Here is a 21,447-nt window from a genome sequence, read left to right as displayed (position 1 = left end):
GTTGAATGTCACATACATACACTGTGTTTTGTTTCGTGAATTAGGAGTGTTCTAGCAACTCTACACCCACATCTTTTCCTACCCCTATACCGCAATTTAAAAGTTCTACTGAATTGAATCAAACCGCCGTATCACTAGGTGGCGACAGTGAGGAGGAATGTGATGAAAATGAAGAGGAGAATAAGCTAGCAGTCTGCTAAGCTAATAGGCTAATCAGTTAGCTTGACAGTTAACTGGTGAAAACAGAACAGAGACATTTTTTATTTCACCATTTATATCTTCGGTTTAATAATATAATATGTGAAATGTAATTTAAAAGTTATTTTTGCTATATTTACACAGTTAAGACAACATGAATCGTACAGCGACTGCATAGGATTTTAAAAGTTCTTTAAGCCAATAGAATCACTTTATGATACAAGGGGGCGTTCCTTGTAGTGGGCGTGTCGTGCAGTGGGTGTTCTTTGTCGTCTTGCCAGATGCAAACAGGCATAAAGAACATTAAAATCTTCTGATTGGTTGATCAAAGATCCACAGTCACATTTTTGTTTGCTGTTTTGTGCTTTTGAGTCTTGTGCTTTCATAGGGCCTGGTGAGATATCTCAGGACACTTATTTCAGTGATATCTTTCAAGAAGAAGGAACATTTTCTGCATACCATTCCATAAAAACAATCGCTTACAGCACCTTAAGTGTCCAAATACATTTTGGGGGCCACTCCCTGCTGGAAAAACAAAACAAAACAAACAAAAAACTCTCATGATCATGTTCCAAGCTACTCTTCTCCTCCCATATTGTCATCATGTCCGGGTCTAGTTCTCATATTAAACTTTATATACTATTAAATTCTCATTGTCACATACAGGTCGTAGCTGGTTCCCCACCCTGGTCAAGTTGGTGCTCAGCTGGTTTTTGCTGGGAGGCTAGCTGGACTAGCTAAAAACAGTCAATCATCAAAACTGATGCTGATAAATGAAAACTTCTACAGTGACTGAACTTGGTAACGAATTGACTACTTTCCTGATAAGACCTCTTTCCCAGGTGGGAGGGTCTGAACTGGAGATCGCCCCGCCCACATTGCCATGACAACCAACTAATCAGCTGCAATCTGATCCGTGATGGGAGGAGCGGCGGTCCAGGTGCTCCAGCCAACCGTGTGCTCAGACGTTCAGAGGAAAAAGAAGATAGTGGGCCGGAGGAAAGAGTGCGTGTGGGGTATCGTGATTCCTCAGGAGTGCAGGGCAGGACGCGCGAGCATAGTGAGTTTATTGTTCGAATCCGGTAATCTGGCATTTAACCGGTGCCTTTCCGCGATTTCTCCACAAAGAGGCTTGATTCGCCTCCCATGGGCTTGGGAATATAGTGCATTTGAAATACACTTGTAACTATCTGCATATATAATGTTCAAGAAGAGCAAGAGTAAAGTTCTGGTGGACGAAGCGTCAGAGGAGGACGACGTGTCGTGGCATCATGAGCACGCGAGAAAGGTAAGAAGGGGGATGTTGCCCGTGGGCTTCAAACCGGATTTACTGTGTCTTATAGTGTCACATATCTGCTTTTACAACAATTGCATTGTTAGAAAAATTGACAGAGATGGAAATGGAATAAGAGTCACCAAAGTATGCGAGTATGGAGAGCAGGGGCAGTTTTGGGAAATGTCTAAATACTCATGCCTTGTGAGTCCCACCACTTTTTAATGGTTTATTCTTAAATTACACTTGGTCATCCCACTCTTAATAAGAGTTCAGACATTGTCAATAGACAATGAAAGTATATGGAAGTGTGAGAATAAAGGAATGGGAGTATGGGACGTTAAAAAAAATATCCACAGTTTTTCTAATCAACCACTGGGCGGCACCATAATGATTCTGTTTTCTTGTTCCGGTCTTCATCAAGGATGTGCAAAACTACCAATTTTCTTTATGGACTGAATCAACCAATTGTGGGTTGGTTGTTTGAATGACTAGTGGTGTTAAGGTCAATGTATAATTAGGCTCCGTTATATTCACGTGACCCCAATCAGACGCATTTCAAAGGGATATACGGATGCTAAGCGCAGCATTCCAACAAGGTAATGAACGGATATTCAACAAATAAATAGGCTAAATAACTATAACATCATATTGCACAATATTATCCAATAAGAAAGGCTCCAATACAGTGCAGCACGAAACTGCTTATGCACATCCTGAACGCAGAATGACACGCTTCAATGTAACCGAAGTGTTTTAGGACGATCCTCGTTGTAAGAACTGCGCATAAAAAGACTAAGGTTTTACTGTGCTGACTGTTATTCACTTTTAAGGACAGCAAGTTTAATAAGTTTAAGTTTAAATAAAATAGAAATAAGGATAGAAATAAAATCAACTTGGTTTGTCTTTTTAAATGTAATTTCAGAATGGCATTGCAGATAATATATATATCCATATGCTCTCACATGAACACATTGTAGGTATGTTTTATATAACAATGTTTTTAAGATCAACACTTTAAGAGCGGTACAAGTGCAACTTTCAAAAACGCATCTCATTCTGCTGCTGCCACTGACTAGGAGAAACATGCAGTCCTGTGTGTAAACAAACCTGTATTGGAAGGGCAGCATGACGTCAGCCAATCACAATAGTTGGCATTTACATCGAAGTCTTAAAGGGCCAGGCAGCTATCGGCGCGATTAATTGATAAAACCGATATATCGGTCGACCTCTAATCCAGATGGAGAACAATAACCATTTTAAGTGTTAGTTGGAGGAAAACTGAGTTCCGGCTCAACTTGTGCAGTTGTTGACTGTCACAACTACTCAGAGTTGTAATGATATCAATGTAACTAACTAAGGAAAATAGCTTAATATCATCTACCCACTCCTTAAACTGTGACAGGTGAGGCACTGATAAAAGAAAGTCATTGCACCTCTGTAAATTATCAGCACTGCGAAAAGACGGTCATTGCGTCTCTGTAGAGTATCGACACAATGGAGCTACATACTGTTTTGGCAATTTTTACAAATGAAATATGCGAAATGTCCCATCGTTGTCAAGAACATACACTGAATTCCCATTCAACACACATGCTAGTAACAAACACTTGTGTCCGGGAAATAAAAACAGGATTCCGGTAAAAATCGGGGTAAAAATTCAGTGTTCAGTAATAAGTTGGATGGGAGAATGAGAGTGTGTGATTATAGGAGTATAAGAGAATAAAAGTTATTTTGTGTGAGTGTGTGAGACTATTTTTCTTTACTGTTTGGATCGGTCATGAGCAGCCTTAAGCACATATCCTTCTTCATCTAGCAAATGTGATATGTACAGTATATGCACTCTGTCCTGCTGTTGGGAGCTCAAGCTCTCTTTTTCTCCCCCTCCTTCTTTTTAATGGTTTATTTAGAAAAGTGAAAGATTTCCTTTGCGTTCATTGGTGAATGTGACAGTGTGTCACATAGATGGCCTTGACTAGGTCACAATTACATTCTTCCAAATACAGTGTGTTCTGCAAACATGTTTTTGGTCTTTGAGATGGCTGGGACAGAGAGTAGTCAAAAGCTCTGATATAGCCAAGCTGCTAGACCAAACTGTTGGACTGTTTGGTGACCAGTTTGGTCTATTTCCTGTACATGGTAAAGGTTGCCCTTTCACTGATTTTGTCTTTTGGTGTTTTATTTCCTCACTATTGGCTTGCTCATTGGGGGAATTAAGTTGCAATTTTCTGTAAAGCTGCATTGCAACAATATGTAGGCTTAGTAAGAACTAGCCTATACAAAAAAAAAAAAAATACAACTGATATAGAAGACAACCAAATATGACCTAACTGCTGGTTATAATATTAAACGGAGAATAGTTTTGCTATATGTTTATGTGACAAACCATACAATATTGAATAATTATCATACTGTATTCATGGTGTCCAAACAAGAATGCCATGGCATGTCCATGGTACCATGTCCAAAAAATTTAGAAATATCCTAGTCAGAATGTTTACCAATGTAATTTACAAACTACTCAAAGGCACTTCAAAGAATACCATGTAACTTCCATGTACATGTCCAAAAACATGGTATTACCATAGTACATGTCCAAAAACGTTGTATTATCATGGAACGTGTCCAAAAAAGCTGGCCATTTCTATGGTACCATGTCCAAAAACATAGAAATACCATGGTACTGAAAGTTTACCATTTGTATTTACAAGTTGCTCCAAGGTACTTCAAAGAATACCACGGTGCTATCATGGTAAATGTCCAAAAACATGGTATTACCATGGTACGTGTCCAAAAAGCATGCCATTTCCATTGCACAATGTCCAAAATCTTAGAAATATCATGGTACTGAGTGTGTACTATTGATAATCACAAGCTAATCCAATGCATTTTTAAAGAACACCATGGTACATGTCCAAAAAACTCTGTATTACCTTGGTAAATGTCCCCAGAATGTATTTTACTACCATAATACCTTGTCCAAAAAAGTAGTGGTAGTTTTTGTTAGTAAAGCTCACTGCTCTTTTAAAAAAGATATTGTTCTCCAAGCCTTTCCTGTGGTGATACAGACTGTGCATTGTGAGAAGCTCATTGGTCACTTGATGAGAGTGCATGAGTGACGGTACGATTTTTTTGGATAAGTTTGATCTGCTTTTCCAGTTCTCTGAGCCTTTATCTCAGCAGGGAGTCCAGACGGTCAAGGTATTAACAATATGCTTCAAATGCTAAGGTTGTTCACCCAGAACTTGGTATGCAGAGCAGGAAGCCAACAGTTGAGGGACAGTGAACCCTGGATTTATTTGCAGCTCCAAATCTCTTCAGATCCTGTCAGTTGAGGACTTCATGTTTGGTCGAGAGTTTCATTTCCATCAGATAAATTGGTTTTCTTCAAGATGAATGTCCTCTATGTCCAAACATTAGTTCCTGTGGTTTATACCACACTATTTTATGAGCATTGAGATTATTTTGAACCCCATCTGGTTGCTAGTAGGTAAATATAATTTTTTTGAGGTACAATCTTGTTGACACTGTGGTCAGTTTTCCACCATAAATCAAATAAAGGCAAACTGCAGATTGAATAGGCTTCTACGACTCTAGATTCTTTAATCCCAACCTCTTTTTGGAAAACCAGGCCTGAACCGAGTCCAGAGGGTACAGCACTTAAAATAACCAGAATATTTCTCTTGCCTTCTGAGATTTACTCCTTCATTTTTAAATGAGCCCTCGAGAGAGTATGCTCAGTGTAATCAGGCCAAGTCATTCGGTAAGATGGGGCGGAGGTGCGTGTCCGTGATAGAAGTGAGAGGGAGGGTGATGGATGGAGGACATTGAAGAACAAAGGTCTCTCACTTTCTCTGAGTCATAGTGCAGGTGAGGGAGGAAGGAAGGGGAATAGGTCAGGCCCTCGACAGATGTTTAATGTCAGATTCGTAGTGGGGTGAATCTAACTATGAAATATGTGGGTGATATTTCAGCCAAAAGTAAATTTGTAGGAAAACGAAGCCTATTTTTAGGACCATTACACTTTTCTTTTTTTTTCATTCTGATGTTATTTTCATGACAATTGTTCTTTCACCCCAAAATCCTTATTACTTTAATATAAAACATCAAATTTTTAGTATTATTATACAGTCCTTAAAATCATCCTGTGAGGACAGAATGAGCATGTTTACTTGCACACCAATACACTAATAACAACAAAAAATCGGCTTATTCAAAAAATCAGAAAATGCAAGAAAACCATGTTTAAATGATACTTGAAATCATCGGGTTATTCTCTGCTTTTGATATCAAAATGTAAACCGGCATGTGCACAACACTTGCACACGTTATTAGGTACACCTGTACACTTAATCATGCGATTATCTAATCAGCCAATCATGTGGAAGCAGTGCAGTGCATAAAATCATGCAGATAAGGGTCAGGAGCTTCAGTTAATGTTCACATCTACCATCAGAATGGGTAAAAAATGTGATCTCAATGACTTTGACCGTGGCATGATTGTTGGTGCCAGACGGGCTGGTTTGAGTATTTCTGTAACTGCTGATCTCCTGGGATTTTCACACACAACAGTCTCTAGAGTTTACTCAGAATGGTCAGAGGTGGGTAGAGTAGCCAAAAACATTACTCAAGTAAAAGTACAAATACTTAAAAAAAAAAATATGACTCAAGTAGAATTAAAAGTAATAATGTTATAAATTACTTGAGTAAGAGTAAGAAAGTATTAAATAAAATAATACTCAAGTAGTGATTAACTAGTTACTTTAACATATAATGTAACGGATGTTTACTCACCTATATTCCAGTGCATGATACACATTTAACATGCATTACAGAATGATTAATAATAATAATAATAATAATACTATTATATCATTGTTAATAATGGAAATTATCATCATTCACCACCATGTTGTTCCAAACCCATATGCATTCTTTCTTCCATGCATCAAATTAAAGGGAAAGTTCACCAAAAAAATTAAAATGCTCTCATTTTCTCACTCTCATGCCATCCCAGATGTGTATGACTTTCTTTCTTCTGTAGAACCCAAATTAAGATTTTTAAAAGAATATCTCAGCTCTGTTGTTCCATACAATGCAAGTGAATGGTGACCAGATCTTTCAAGCTCCAGAAAGCACAGAGGCAGCATAAAAGTAATGCATTCGACTCCAGTGACTTTCAGAAGCAATATGATAGGTGTGGGTGAGAAACAGATAAATATCTAAAACTTTATAATATATAAAGTCCTTTTTTTACTATTAGTTTTCCTCCCTGCCCAGGAGGTGGCGATATGAACAAAGAATTAAACCACCAAAAACACAAGAAGAATGTGAAAGTGGAGATTTATTAGTAAAAAAGGATTTAAATATTGATCTGTTTCTCACCCACACTTATCATATCCCTTCTGAAGACAGATTGAACCAGTGTCATTTGAATTCCTTTAATGCTGCGTTTTATGTGCTTTCTGAGCCTCAAAGTTTTGGTACCCATTCACTTGCATTCTATGAACCAACAGAGCTGAGATATTCTTCTAAAACTCTTTGTGTTCAGCAGAAGAAGAAGAAAAACCTTACACATCTGGGATGACATAAGGGTGAGTAAATTATGTGAGAATTTGAATTATTCCTTTAAGGAGATGTTAGACAGAATGCTAGCCTTAATCATCATTTACTTTCACGGCATGTTTTTTTTTTTCTCCTCCATATTTTTTCCCCCTCCTGAGGTCATAAGAGCCCATAGTAACAGATTCACGCTGAAAATGAATGAGCATCACCATGACACAGACAAGCCCACATTATCACAATCTCTAAAACTTACCTCACCGGGTTTTCTTAAGTTGAAGCTGCAGTTTTAATCTTGAAATATATATTGTCGTGGTGTAAAATGAAGGCATTGTGTAGAGTGAAGAAATGTTTGTTTTGCACGCTTGCTTATAGTGTTGAACGCGACTTGAGTAACAGCGTGCAGGTGAAGTTCTGCTGTCGTAAGAGTCCCATTCAAAAATCTCAATAAATTACGCATTTATGAACACTTATTAAATTAAAACCAGTAATGAACAATAGGAAGGCTACCCATTGTAACTAAGTAAAAAAAAACTTACTCAAGTAAATGTAACGGAGTAAATGTAATGCATTACTACCCACCTCTGAAAATGGTGGCAAAAACAAAAAACATCCAATGAGCTGCAGTTCTGCGGACAGAAAGCCTTGTTGATGAGAGAGGTCAACGGAGAATGGCCAGAATGGTTCGTACTGACAGAAAGGCTACAGTAACTCAGATAACCACTCTGTACAATTGTAGTGTACAGAATAGCATCTCAGAATGCACAACATGTCCAAACTTGAGGCTAATGGGCTACAACAGCAGAAGAGCACGTCGGGTACTTTATTAGGACCATAGTATTTGCATTGCAGTAATACTAATGAGATTGTTATTTTGCATATTACAATATAGGTCGTCATTTCCTTTTATAGCGCTTTTCACAATACACATTTCAAAGCAGCTTTACAGAAAGTTATGCTGTAATGTCTTAAATGTCTCAAAGTCCCCATTTTAATTGAAAAACATTCAAAGTCATGCCTTAAATTTTTTTGTATTTAGGCCCCCAATGAGCAAGCCAAAGGCAAGCCTGTGGCAAGGAACAAAAACCTTTTATAAGATGTTACTGAATGGGAAAAAAACCTTGGGAGAAACCAGGCTCAGCTGGGGGAGCCAGTTCCCCTTTGGCTATATGAACACGATGCCAATATCAGTTAGTTATGTGTAAATTGAGTCATGTATTAATTGAGAAAACAGTGTAGATTTTTTTGGTAGGTAATGTTTAAAACTAAAGGATATTGATTGAACTGTAAAAATAATGATTAAGTGTCTTGAAGTTCATCCCTATCTGACTGCGGAAATGCATGCAGATGCAGCGAACCCCGCTGTTTGGCTGGTGAAGACTTTAGTTGGCAGTAATTTATCAAGGCTACTAACAATTTGGGGTTCTTAATTGTCAGAAAAATGTCCCAATGCAAAAAAATAAATACAAATAAAAATCTTAATGATCTTAAAAATAGTCTTCATTTTCTTTGTTTACCAAACTCATAACTTTGAGGACAGTTTTAATCAGGACTGATGGGTAAAAATATTCATATGTAACATCTAGTACATCTTTCCATAGCTGTATTAGTATAGAATGAAATGGTCATAATACAACATTTTGTTTTACTGAAACAAAGACTATGTGATCATTTTCAAGGCCCTCAAATCTACAAGACCTTGTTTACATTGTTGAGCTAAAAATACTCACATTTTTGTGCATGTGTGTGTTCGTATGCATTAGCATGTGTTTAAGTGTGAGTGCATGTTCTCATTGTTTTGTACTCCTTGGCCTTTCCTTTTCAGGATGAAGACTCCGAGGGAACAAAGGAAGTTCTGAGCCCCTCAACAAAGGTAAACACATGCGCGCACACACACTGCCTTTTTGCTTTTGAACAGAATGGCTAAAAATGGTTGACTAAGTCCCAAACAATACCATAGCAACATCAGCAGGATGTGATGCAAAATCCTGATATAAAACAGTGTGTTGCTGTGTTAAGTATTTTTGAAAATTCTTTGTGGATGGATGCAATGAAAGGCAAGATTAATAGTTTGATTATCCAATGTTGACAGATGGATGTTTGTGTGTTGTGCTTAAGCTGTTTGACAGGAGAGAGGATATAATGAATTCTTTCAGAATAATCTGGACACAAACAGAATATCAAATATTCAGTGGTGTACTTTCCTTACACTGACTACTGTTAAATTCATATCATACTATCATACTTTTATTATATTGTTATTTTTTACCCTGAGGTCCAGTTATAATGTTAGTAAAGTGCCAAAAACGGTCATAAAACGGTCCATAGTTTTTCATGACCATTTTTCATGACCATTTTGTCAGCAAGTACGTGAACATAGACTCTACTAAATGCGCTAGCTCATTTTGTAAGACAACGCAATTATGCGTTGCATTCTCAACGTTGCCACAAGGGGCGCTATAGTGGAAATTAGTGTTCCTTTTTTCTTTCAAGACAGCTACTGTCTTGGCGGAGCAACAGTTGGTAGAGAATACTGCTGAGCAAGTAAGGTTAAGTCAATATATTTATAGCAACCTGAATAATAACACACCCGCTTTAAAGGCAAAAACTTTTAAAAGTAACTCTATTGCTCCCTCGAGTTGTTGAGAGGGCTGCTGTCCTTTTCTGCATATCGCGGCCCCCTTCGACATATCACGGCGCTGTTTTGTGGCCCTCTTCAGCCAGTCGCGGCCCCGTTTCGCAGCCGGCCCACTGGGAAAAGTCCCGGTTCTCCCTATGGCCAGTCTGCCCCTAAACGCCATAGTAATGCAAGAATGCCTGGTAAGAATGTTCATTTGGACCACGCCTCGGCAATGCGTTGGCCAAGCGCTTAGATCTGCGTACATGTTCTTGTGTTAATATGTTTATTAGACCCTTCTTAGACCTTCGACCCTTAAAAAGAAATGAGCCATTTTTTTGCTTTGTAAATGCCCTCTCATGCCCGCATGTGAAATCCTGCAGTTTGTGCTACAAATGTAAATCATACCTCAAATCATGCTGCTTTTTGAGGAGAAGTGCTGTTCCTTTAAGTGACTTAAAGGATTGATTTTCGTTTTGCAGATGATAAAACTGGCAAAAAAATCCCATAGACTTACGTTGAAGAAAGGGACCAGAATATTATAGAGCAACTGTTTAGCAATGGCCTGGCAGCCAACCAGAACAAACCAAGCATTGTGGCAGTGCGTTTTGCATGTGCAAGCACCTCCTATTTTTAGAACATTTAAAAATTCTGTTTTTTCATGATATGACCCCTTAAAGAAGCTAACGGAAAGAGAATATCACTGTTTGTCTTCCAGAGAATTCTGCTGTATCATCCAGCCATGGCAAGAGCCTCAAGTTATAACGACAGTTGTTTATTTCTACTGCATGTTTTACCTAAACAAGCGGAGAGAGGGAGGACAGAAAGATGAAACGATAGACCGAAACTAAAATAGAGCACTCAAAAGTGTTGTGCACCATTTTGGTCTTTACATGAGGTCAAAGAGTTCAATCCTAACGTCTTTTTATCAAGAGAATGATTAATGTGCCCTAGTACTCGTAATGCTCATAAATACTCATAATGTGCTGGATCTCGTAATAAATACCCGCCCCAACATAAGCATTTATGTTTGAGTGTGCATAATCAGATTACAGTTTTTAGCAACGCAGAGTGATCGAGCACAAAAGTCTTTGGTTTGAAACGAGGCAGGAAGGGCTTTTACCTTTGTAGTGTTTGGAACATTTGTGGTGAGTGTAATTACTCCAGACATGCAGCAACAGCTACTGAGCCATATGAAAATCGTTTCTATGAACATCTGTACGACACACAAATTAAAGGGATAGCCTAGTTAACCCAAAAATGAAAATTCTCTCATTATTTACTCACCCTCATGCCATCCCAGATGTGTAAGACTTTCTTTCTTCTGCTGAACACAAGCAAAGTTTTTTAGAAAATATCTAGGCTCTATGGGTCCTTGCAATGCAAAGTGAATGGTGGCCAGAACTTTGAAGGCCCAAAAAGCACATAAAGGCAGCATAAATTAATCCATATGACTCCAGAGGTTTAATATACGTCTTCTGAAGCAGTGCAATCACTTTGGGTGAGAAACGGTTAAATATTTAAGTCCTTGTTTTTCAATAAATCTCCACTTTCGCTTTGAGAATGTGGAAGTGAAACAGGAGATTTATAGTAAAAAAAAGGAGTTAAATGTTGATCTGCTTCTCACCCACACCTATTATATTGCTTCTGAAGATATACATTTAACCACTGGAGTCATATGGATTACTTTTATATTGCCTTGATGTGTTTTTTGGAGCTTGAAAGGTCTGGTCACCATTCACTTGCATTGTATGGACCCACTGAGCTGAAATATTGTTCTAAAATTGTTTATTATCATTTTTTTTTTCTAAAATACTTGTGTTCTGCAGAAGAAAGTAAGTTATACACATCTGGGATGGCATGATGAGGGTAAGTAAATGAATGAAGTAAAAACATTTTGAGTGAATTATCCCTTTAATGCAGCATAACTTGTAGACTTACATATTGAAGAGAATGATTTTGGGTGAAAAAAAAAAGAAGAAAATAGGAAGTTATATTTTTCATGAAGAAGATTCATTTTATTTTAGTGCTTTTCAGATTTGTTTGCATTGTGACACTATTTTCATAGATCATAATGCAAACCTCCCATTTTATTACTGTAATCATATTCTCTGTAATCTAAAAAATCTAATTTTCATTAAATCCTGTATGTCTTTTATTTTATTTATACATTTGTTTTAAAAATGGCGTAAATGAAAAGTAATACAACAAATACTACCATGATGTAAATTTGCAAAAGTACTTAAGAATTTAAATAATAGGCTATATTTTATAATGATTATATAATGATATATATTTTATAATAAATATTATTATAGTATTTAATTAAAAAAATATTTATAATATATATAATAATAATAATAATAAAACAAAAATTAGTGTTTTTTTTTTTCTGTGTTGCGGTAATGAGAATTGAGTTTTTTTTTTTCTTGCATTACTTGAGCCTACTTAGAATTTGTAGTAGAATTATTTAGTTTTTATTAAAATCAACATAAATTAAAAACGTTACAACAAATACTACCATGATGTATACTTGCAAACAGTAACAGGCTATACTGTATATTTTAATAAATATTAATAAATTGAATATGTATTACAAGAATGTGTCATTTTTAAAATAATAATAATTAAAAAATACAAATTATTATATTTTTTTCTGCATTACCGTGGGCTACAATGTGCTTTATTGTCATGAAAATGATGCACAATGCATAAAGTTTTAATTGTCCTAAAAATATGCTTCATTTTCTATTATACAAAATATCATCTGTTGTTCTTTTGAGTTAATGTTGAAATATGACCTGATCATTTCCCAATTGTTTACAAAGAGATTAACCCCTTTTCTTTTTCAATCAAGCAAAGAATCGAGGGAAGGATATTCTGTACAAGGCAGGTCAAAAGGGAAAGAACAGCTTATGAAAGGGTGCAAGAAATTGTGCTAATGCTTTCTTTCCTATATAATAAGATGCAAAGCCGTGCCGGTATTTTCAATCCCGAGGGTCATACTGAACGCAAGTAGGAGGGAGTCTAAAGGAATGTGTCAGCCAGCCAAATGCCCCCCCCAACACCCCCCACACACACGTGTCTGCTCAGATATCCCTCTCTGCAGCCCACTGTAAAAACCATAGGCCTTTCTGTTTTTACTGTGCGATGCCCTCTTTCTGTCAGATACAGCTCTTAGCTTTTGGATTCATGATGAATTGTGTCTTTGTGATTAGTTGTCTTTGCGCCAGGCCTAAACCTGCAATCATACTTTACCATCTGTATTTCCATCTCGCTGAGAAACCAAAGCTGAGCTTTTGTCACATAAGATATTAGCAGTAGTCATTGTTGTACACTGATAAAGTATGAACTGTATTACTGTGGTTTGTGACTCTGTTTTTTTGTACCTTTTGTAGGATTCTAAGTTAAAGAAGGTTAAATCAAAGAGAGAAAAGGGAAGCAAGAAGTTGTTTCCTTCTCAAGATGATGAACATATCTTGCTAACAGGGGTCACTGTCTCTCCCAGAAGAGGGTAAGTTGGGGTTTGTTTACTTGATCATTGAAAGCTAGTGAATGTTTTGCATACTAGAGAATTTCTATGTCTCAAGTTAAGGTGATTATAATAAGACATTACCCACAAGCACAGGTATGTTGCCGAGATGTCATTCTAATTATTGTATACAGACCTGATCTGATACAGATCTGATAAACCATTTTTAAAAAGTATGTATTCATATACATATTAAATGTATGTTATATAAATGTTGCGGAAATATCTTATAAATATCAAGCATTATAGCAAGTGAACAAGCCTGCGGTTTCGCGCCAAATCCAACCCAACAGCTCAAAATATTAATCACTATCGTAGACTTACCATAGTGAATCAGGGTAAAGCAATACAAGGTTTTCAATTTATTTTTTTTTTTTATGTACTCGCTTAATAATAGAATTATTTTCTTAATCAATGTCTCTGCAACAGACGCATATACTCCTACAGGGAAAGTTTGCAACGACCCAGAAATACTTTTGGTCCTAAAATATTTCAAATATCATCAAAGCTAAAGTGTGTCATTTCTGCTAGATTAGCGACGGCAAATGGAATTTGGTCAAAAACAAAAATTCCTTTTGCCGTCAAAACAGGTTTCCCAAACACCATTGTTCGAACTCACGCCTTTGGTTGAGGCAAAGGTTGACATGTCGGATGGCTCAAACAAACAGAGTCCGTTTTAAAAGAGCCACAGTGTTTACACTCTTTGGTGAAATCAACCTATGAATCTCTTAAGTTGTCTCGGCACATTAAACTGGGATAGGAGAAAGTATTTTAACATCAGAAAATTACAGACTTCACCTTAGAGTGCTTAGAAATGGAGATATCCATACTACATGGAACAGAGAGTGTGAGAGCAAAAGTTAAATACAGTTGTGCTCAAAAGTTTGTATACCCTGGCAGAAATTGTGAAATTTTGGCATTGATTTTGAAAATATGACTGATCATGCAAAATAAAATGTCTTTTATTTAAGGATAGTGATCATATGAAGCCAATTATTATCACATAGTTGTTTGGCTCCTTTTTAAATCATAATGATAACAGAAATCACCCAAATGGCCCTGATCAAAAGTTTTCATACCCTTGAATGTTTGGCCTTGTTACAGACACACAAGGTGACACACACAGGTTTAAATGGCAATGAAAGGTTAATTTCCAACACCAGTTTTTAAATTGCAATTAGTGTCTGTGTATAAATAGTCAATGAGTTTGTTAGCTCTCACGTGGATGCACTGAGCAGGCTAGATACTGAGCCATGGGGAGCAGAAAAGAACTGTCAAAAGACCAGCGTAACAAGGTAATGGAACTTTATATCGATGGAAAAGGATATAAAAAGATATCCAAAGCCTTGAAAATGCCAGTCAGTACTGTTCAATCACTTATTAAGAAGTGGAAAATTCTGGGATCTCTTGAAGCCAAGGTCAGGTAGACCAAGAAAGATTTCAGCCATAACTGCCAGAAGAATTGTTCGGGATACAAAGAAAAACCCACAGGTAACCTCAGGAGAAATACAGGCTGCTCTGGCAAAAGACGGTGTGGTTGTTTCAAGGAGCACAATCCTTGTTGACCCCTCTCCAAACATAGCGCTTATGGTTGTGACCATAAAGCTCTATTTTGGTTTCGTCACTCCAAATTACAGTGTGCCAGAAGCTGTGAGGTGTGTCAAGGTGTTGTCGGGCATATTGTAACCGGGCTTTTTTGTGGCATTGGTGCAGTAAAGGCTTCTTTCTGACAACTCGACCATGCAGCTCATTTTTGTTCAAGTATCGTCGTATTGTGCTCCTTGAAACAACCACACCGTCTTTTTCCAGAGCAGCCTGTATTTCTCCTGAGGTTACCTGTGGGTTTTTCTTTGTATCCCGAACAATTCTTCTGGCAGTTGTGGCTGAAATCTTTCTTGGTCTACCTGACCTTGGCTTGGTATCGAGATCCCCGAATTTTCCACTTCTTAATAAGTGATTGAACAGTACTGACTGGCATTTTCAAGGCTTTGGATATTTTTTTATATCCTTTTCCATCTTTATAAAGTTCCATTACCTTGTTACGCAGGTCTTTTGACAGTTCTTTTCTGCTCCCCATGGCTCAGTATCTAGCCTGCTCAGTGCATCCACGTGAGAGCTAACAAACTCATTGACTATTTATACACAGACACTAATTTATTAAAAGCCACAGGTGTGGGAAATTAACCTTTAATTGCCATTTAAACCTGTGTGTGTCACTTTGTGGTCTACCTGACCCTGCACTCTGACCCCAGCTTAGCTGGGATATGTGAAAAAAAGAATTTCACTGTATAATGTGTGATAAATAAATAAAATTAATTAATTAATTAAAATTAATTGTGTGTCTGTAACAAGGCCAAACACTCAAGGGTTTGTAAACTTTTGATCAGGGCCATTTGGGTGATTTCTGTTATCATTATGATTTAAAAAGGAGCCAAACAACTATGTGATAATAAATGGCTTCATATGATCACTATCCTTAAATAAAAGACAGTTTTTTTGCATGATCAGTCATATTTTCAAAATCAATGCCAAAATTTCACAATTTCTGCCAGGGTATACAAACTTTTGAGCACAACTGTAAATCTTTATTTAACATCGGTAAAATTAAGCATAAATGGTTTTGCATATAAACAAAACGTAACTCCAGCTTCTGTCCTTCCTGTTAAAGTTTGTGTGGCTGCCTTGTGCCATTATGGCTTCATGCCCAACATCATACAGACAGCAAAATTCATTTAAGGTCTAGCCGGTACTCTTTGGAAAACGAAAAGGGAACAACCATTATTTCAAAATGCATTTATTTATATTAATTCTATTTTATATATTTTTAAATAAAGATTAAGAAAATATATTTTAATATTAATAAAGTAAAATTGATAATTGTAATATAAATATTATTATAATATAATATTAGTTTATAAAACTTCCTGAGACAAGAGCGTGACTGCTGTATGCATTTTGCATTTCCCTTTTTGATCTGTAACTAGTAGCTTCTAATAAACATGCAAAATAAAAAGATGTCTACATATGTGGACAGCAGAACTAAGTTGTGAATTTTTAAATAATACTAAGCTATAGAAAGTCTATAGAATGTTTTTTATGTTTCCAGAAGTGTTGGTTATTTATGTTTTTGAAATGTATCAGACATTACATCAGAAATTAGCATAATTAATTATTATTCAAATTAATGGATAGCATCATCCAATCACAGCCAACCATGTTAAAATAAAATTATACATTATAAATTCTGAATCTGTGTACTGATTACATTTGTCCCATGTCTGCCAAACTTGTTGAGTGGTCCAAACATAATTTGCAGCCTGAAACTAAAACTAAACTAAACGTTGGATTTTAGGAGTGAATGCACTTAGTTGCAGAGGAAAGCTATAGGATGCTTCCTTGCTCCCTGTTTAGTGAATGACTTAACCACCAGTGTGCTGTCTGTCTGCACTTGTCCCAGAACAATTCGAAATGCACCTTATTTTCATCGTAACTCCAAATAAAGCCTCTGAAAGCAAAATTTTTCAGCTTTTGGATGCATCTATTGATTCTCAATGCACAGTAAAAATGCGCTAAAGTACACATTAGTGTACACTGTGTTAAGCAGCATGACGTTTCGCGATAAATCACTCAAATTTAAAAAATGGCATATCGGATGAAACTAGGCACTCAAACAGGTTTCAGTGTAAAAACTTAATAAGGTTTCTAACCAGATGCAGTTTTGTTGGTGTTTCACCTTAAGACAAACTCTGCTGTGATCGGCACCAAGTTGTTTTGTCACATGACCCGTGTGTGTGTCAAACGTTTAACCCTTTACTGACAGCACAGAGTCCCCTGAACTGAGATCAGTCAGTTTAAATTAATTAAAATTATGCATTGTGTATAGCGAAGCCAAAATACTACGTCCAAGCATGTGTGCAGGGGGTCGCATGAGGATAATTATAAAAAATATATATCATTTTTATTAAATAAATACTTTTATTATTTATCTCCTTTCTCCTGTTATTATATTTTCTCCTATCTCAGCTTAACATACAGAGATGACTGTAAAGAAGCTATTCGTAGATTAATTTTCCCAATAATTGTAAGCACTATAGCCATGTTGCATAATCAAAACATTGCTCTGTTTCTTTGAGAATCCCAGCCGGCCTGAAACAGCAATGTTGGTGTAACCAATGGCGTGAGTTTGGGGCGGGGCTATCTGTTTTCAACCAATGGCAGACATGCGAAAGTTCAGGAAACCTGTTTGACAGTCATTATTTTTCCAATTCCGTTTGGTGATGCTAGTGGCGCCAAAATTACACACTTTAATTAGCTGCCACCTTGCCAAGAAATTGGCTTATGAATCATGCCCGCTCTTTCTCTCTCAGGTCTGCTAAAAAAGGCTGGGAGGACGAAAAGAGTAAACCGCACTCAGAAAAAGACAAAGTGCACTGTCTGTGGGACAGCATCACCATGACGATGAAGCAAATCACACCTACAAAGAAGATCGATAAGATGGAGGGCTGGGAACCTCCCCAGCTAAACGACAGATCGGAGGAGGAAAAGAGTGAGTCGGAGAGGAAAAAGAGCAACTCCTCGCCTCTTTCCTCCCCTCTGTCTCTGTCTTTACCACATTCTCTGGCTTTGCCGTCCTGGGTTGGGTTGGGTATGGAGGAGGACTTGTCTCGCTATGCTAGCCTGACTGAGTCACAGACGGGGGGCCCCGCCCAGTGGGCGACTCGTGCCCGTGACAAATTGGCTGCTGTCCGTCGTCGAAGTCCAGCCAACCTATCAGAGAGTTCATGGGAGGGACTTAAATGATTTGATTATGGGGCACCTCTTATTATAAGGAAAGAAAAGTGTTTGTGAAGATAACCACGCCCCCCTGGATGACAACTCGTTAATTGGACAGCCCACCTATGTGAAGAAGATGAAGAGTGGGAACCTCAGACCAAAAGTGCCTGCTTTAAGAGTCTTATTGATTGATTAATTTAGATTTTTCCATTTGAAAGAAGCTTCTTCAGCGAAATCACTGGATGTACTGCCTTTGCAACCATTAATGTGCAATTGCACCCTGTTGGTGACCAGTGATATTGACCAATGACCAATGTTCTTTTGTAGATTATTTTTAAATGTCACCTCTGTCCTTTGGACACATAAATCCTTATTTTATTCCAGCTGCCAATTAGCCTGATCACTGCCGTAAAATGCAATTGTTAGTGCCATTATTTTAGGCCACAGTATCCACAGTCACAGACAGAGGGCGCATTGTGTCTCAATCTCCATTATCACTCCAGTATGGCAAGCCAAATTGACATTTAGTCAATATGAATTGTTGATGTCAACAATTCAGTTTTCACTTGTTAAAATGATAATTGTTGATCTCAGGAATGTAATTACTACAAGTGAAAATACTAATTTTTGATATCAGTAATTACATTTGAACTAGTAAGGACGTTAAAGGTGCTGAAAGCGATTTTAGCCGTTCTACTTCCACAAGACTGAGCCGTTGAATTAGCCACGTCCCTCTTTCCAAATCTCTGCACTCCAAAGTTACCAAATTAGCTTAAGTGATGCCGACATCATGCAGAAACAATTGTTTAAAAAAAACAAAAAAAAAACAACAGCAGCAAAATAGCGTCCTCAACTGACAATTGTTATGAGCAACATGGCATAAAAAATGACATTAAGCCTCAATAATTCGCTGCAACTACAATACTATGAAAATGCACAAAATGATGGACAGTTGACATTTTTCAGGGATTAGGAAAAATGTTTGAATACCTTTCCATGAAAAAATTGCTTCGGCACCTTTAATTCTTGATATCACAAATGACGTCATCACTCGCAGAAATACACATTCTAATCAAAAATTAGCATTTTCACTAGTTGTAATTCAATTGTTGATATCAGGAATGGATATTTGCACTAGTAACAATGTAATTATTAATATACAAAAAAAAATTGCATTTGTACTATCAAGAAGTACATAGCTGATATGTGCATTTGGAATTTCAACTAGTAAGAAATACATTTTAGATATATTTAATTGCGTTACAGTGGATGACAGATCATTGTCAAATTCTACTAGTGAAAATGCAGTTATGGATATCAAGAATTACAGTTTTTACTAGTTAAAATAACATGATATCAAGAATGTATATTCCTGCGAGTGATGTCATTTTTTATTTCAAGAATTAACATTTTTACTAGTTCAAATGTAATTACTGATATAAAAAATTAGCATTTTCTCTAGTAGTAATTATATTCCTGATTTCAAGAATTAACATTTTAACTAGTGAAAATTGAATTGTTGATATGAATGATTAAAAGTCAATTTGGCTTGCCATACTCCGGATGCAATATCTTTAGTTTGTATGTAAAGGTTATCAGTCTGAGATTCAGTGGGGTTTAATTTTTTCTGGTATGTAGTTAGTGAATGTGAAATTATGTAGAAATGCCTTCCACTATTTTAAAGGAATATTCTAAGTTGAATACAAGTTAAGCACAATCAACAGCATTTGTAGCATAATGTTGAATACCACAAAAAAAAGAAAGAAATTTCGACTTGTCCCTCATTTATTAAAAAAAATATTGCAGTTAAAGTAAGCCGCTTATAATGGATGTGAAAGGGGCCAGTCCATTAACACTAAAATACATGCTGATTTCAAAGTATAGCCACAAGACATAAACATTACACGTTAACATGATTATAGTGTGATCAAATCACTAACAGGGTTTACTAGTGTTATGTTGTCATGGCAATGAATTTGTAATATTGGACATAACGTTACATAGATAAGGGAAGCGATTTTTAACACTAAAATCATGTACAATATTTAAATCTTGTGACTATACTTTTGAGACGGTGTGTATTTTAGTTATTATTGACTTGCCCCCATTCACTTTCATTGTAAGCGACTTAATGTAACTGCATTTTTTGCACTTTTTTTTTTTTTTTTATAAAATTAAGTTATTTTCTTTGGTAATCAATCTTACGCCACAAATGCAGTCGATTGAGCTCAACTTGTATTAAACCCAGAACATTCCATTAATTGTGATCAGAGTATATTTGTGCAGTCTCTACTACCAAGTACAATCATAATGCACTGTTATTATTATATGCAATAGTCTCCTTGCTGTAATCTCAAATGCTATATTGATTGTGCCAACAAAATAGTGACGCTCCTTTGCCACAAGGAAGATTTTATATAAAGAGGGCCATAAATAGCCTTCTGTTGCTTTAAATGCTTGAATTCAACTTCTTGCAGAGTTACAGCTTTAATCAAACATACCTGAAGCAGTTAATCATGCTTTTTGGATACATTTGAAAAAAAACACTTCTTTGTTGGATACATTTTGGAACTAAACTAAGGTAGATCTTTAGGGAACAAGACCCAGTTTTACCCTTGTAAGCCTTCCAAAGACCAAAAGAGCTGTGACGTTTTATCGCGAAGTACATTTCTTTGCTGTGCCTCAATTTAGAATATGTCTTAAATCAACCAGGAAAATGTGATCATGGGGAAACTGTTGACATAAGTCTTAATGATCATTTCTCTCAAAACACTTGCAACATGAGAAGTAAAAAAAATGACAATCACCATTTACTGATATTGAAATATATTGTATAGATAAATCTTTGGCTAAATGTCATTAAAATGCATGTTAAATATTTGGTTTCATGGAAGAACATGTCTTAGTGTCTTATTGCTGATTTTAAAAGATTATTTATAATCAGATTTCGATAGAGCAACTGGGTTTGCTTATTTGTTGTCATAGCATTATATAATGAGTCACAAATATGTTTTACTTTGAAAAGAATTTACACATTGTTAGTTTAGGATATATGCTCTTTCTATTTTGGGCATTTGCGAGAGTGTATCTTATGTTTTTAATTATTATTGTATTATTGTACTATTTTTTTTTTTTTCCACTGTATTGAGATTTTTAGGGGTTGCAGAATAGATCCCCCTGTGAATCAGAATAAAAAGCTACACCTTATAATAAGGCCTTGACGTGTCTCTCTTCGCCCCCCCCCCCCCCTCTCTCTTTGAACCTCTATGCTCAAATTTCCTAACCTGTTATAAAATGTATTCGAGTTTGCTAACGTTTGTTTGCAACAAGTCTTTAAACTACTTAAGGCTGAACTCTAAAGCCACCTTAAAGTTGCTGTAGATGATGTTCACCTAATGTTGAGATCGAATTCAGAGTTTTCCCACTTTCTGAGTGTCTGACTTTCTTTGCTTGGTCGTTCATGGGGTCTTAACTCGTAATTACGATATTTCT

The 21,447-nt window shown here is 36.5% G+C and overlaps 1 protein-coding gene across 1 annotated transcript; it reads left to right on the top strand.

Moving 5' to 3' along the window:
• The first annotated feature begins 1,174 nt into the window (after positions 1-1,174).
• LOC127419924 (testis development-related protein-like) lies at positions 1,175-21,155 on the top strand. Its single transcript, XM_051661744.1, has 4 exons — positions 1,175-1,486; positions 8,859-8,906; positions 13,049-13,164; positions 17,550-21,155. The coding sequence occupies exons 1-4, from the start codon at positions 1,400-1,402 to the stop codon at positions 17,980-17,982; spliced, it is 684 nt and encodes a 227-aa protein (XP_051517704.1). The 5' UTR covers positions 1,175-1,399; the 3' UTR covers positions 17,983-21,155.
• The last annotated feature ends 292 nt before the right edge of the window (positions 21,156-21,447 follow it).

The sequence above is a fragment of the Myxocyprinus asiaticus genome, chromosome 29 (genome assembly GCF_019703515.2).
Source record: "Myxocyprinus asiaticus isolate MX2 ecotype Aquarium Trade chromosome 29, UBuf_Myxa_2, whole genome shotgun sequence".
In the NCBI taxonomy this organism is placed as follows: Eukaryota; Metazoa; Chordata; class Actinopteri; order Cypriniformes; family Catostomidae; genus Myxocyprinus; species Myxocyprinus asiaticus.
Note: the sequence above shows the minus strand (reverse complement) of the source record. Positions and strands in the feature narration are given on the sequence as shown.

Bases quoted from the DNA above. Each gene is read 5' to 3' on its own strand.
- LOC127419924 (XM_051661744.1), top strand. From the start codon at position 1,400: ATGTTCAAGAAGAGCAAGAGTAAAGTTCTGGTGGACGAAGCGTCAGAG. The intron at 8,907-13,048 runs GTAAACACATGC...TACCTTTTGTAG, and splicing joins TTCTGAGCCCCTCAACAAAG to GATTCTAAGTTAAAGAAGGT. The intron at 13,165-17,549 runs GTAAGTTGGGGT...TTTCTCTCTCAG, and splicing joins ACTGTCTCTCCCAGAAGAGG to GTCTGCTAAAAAAGGCTGGG.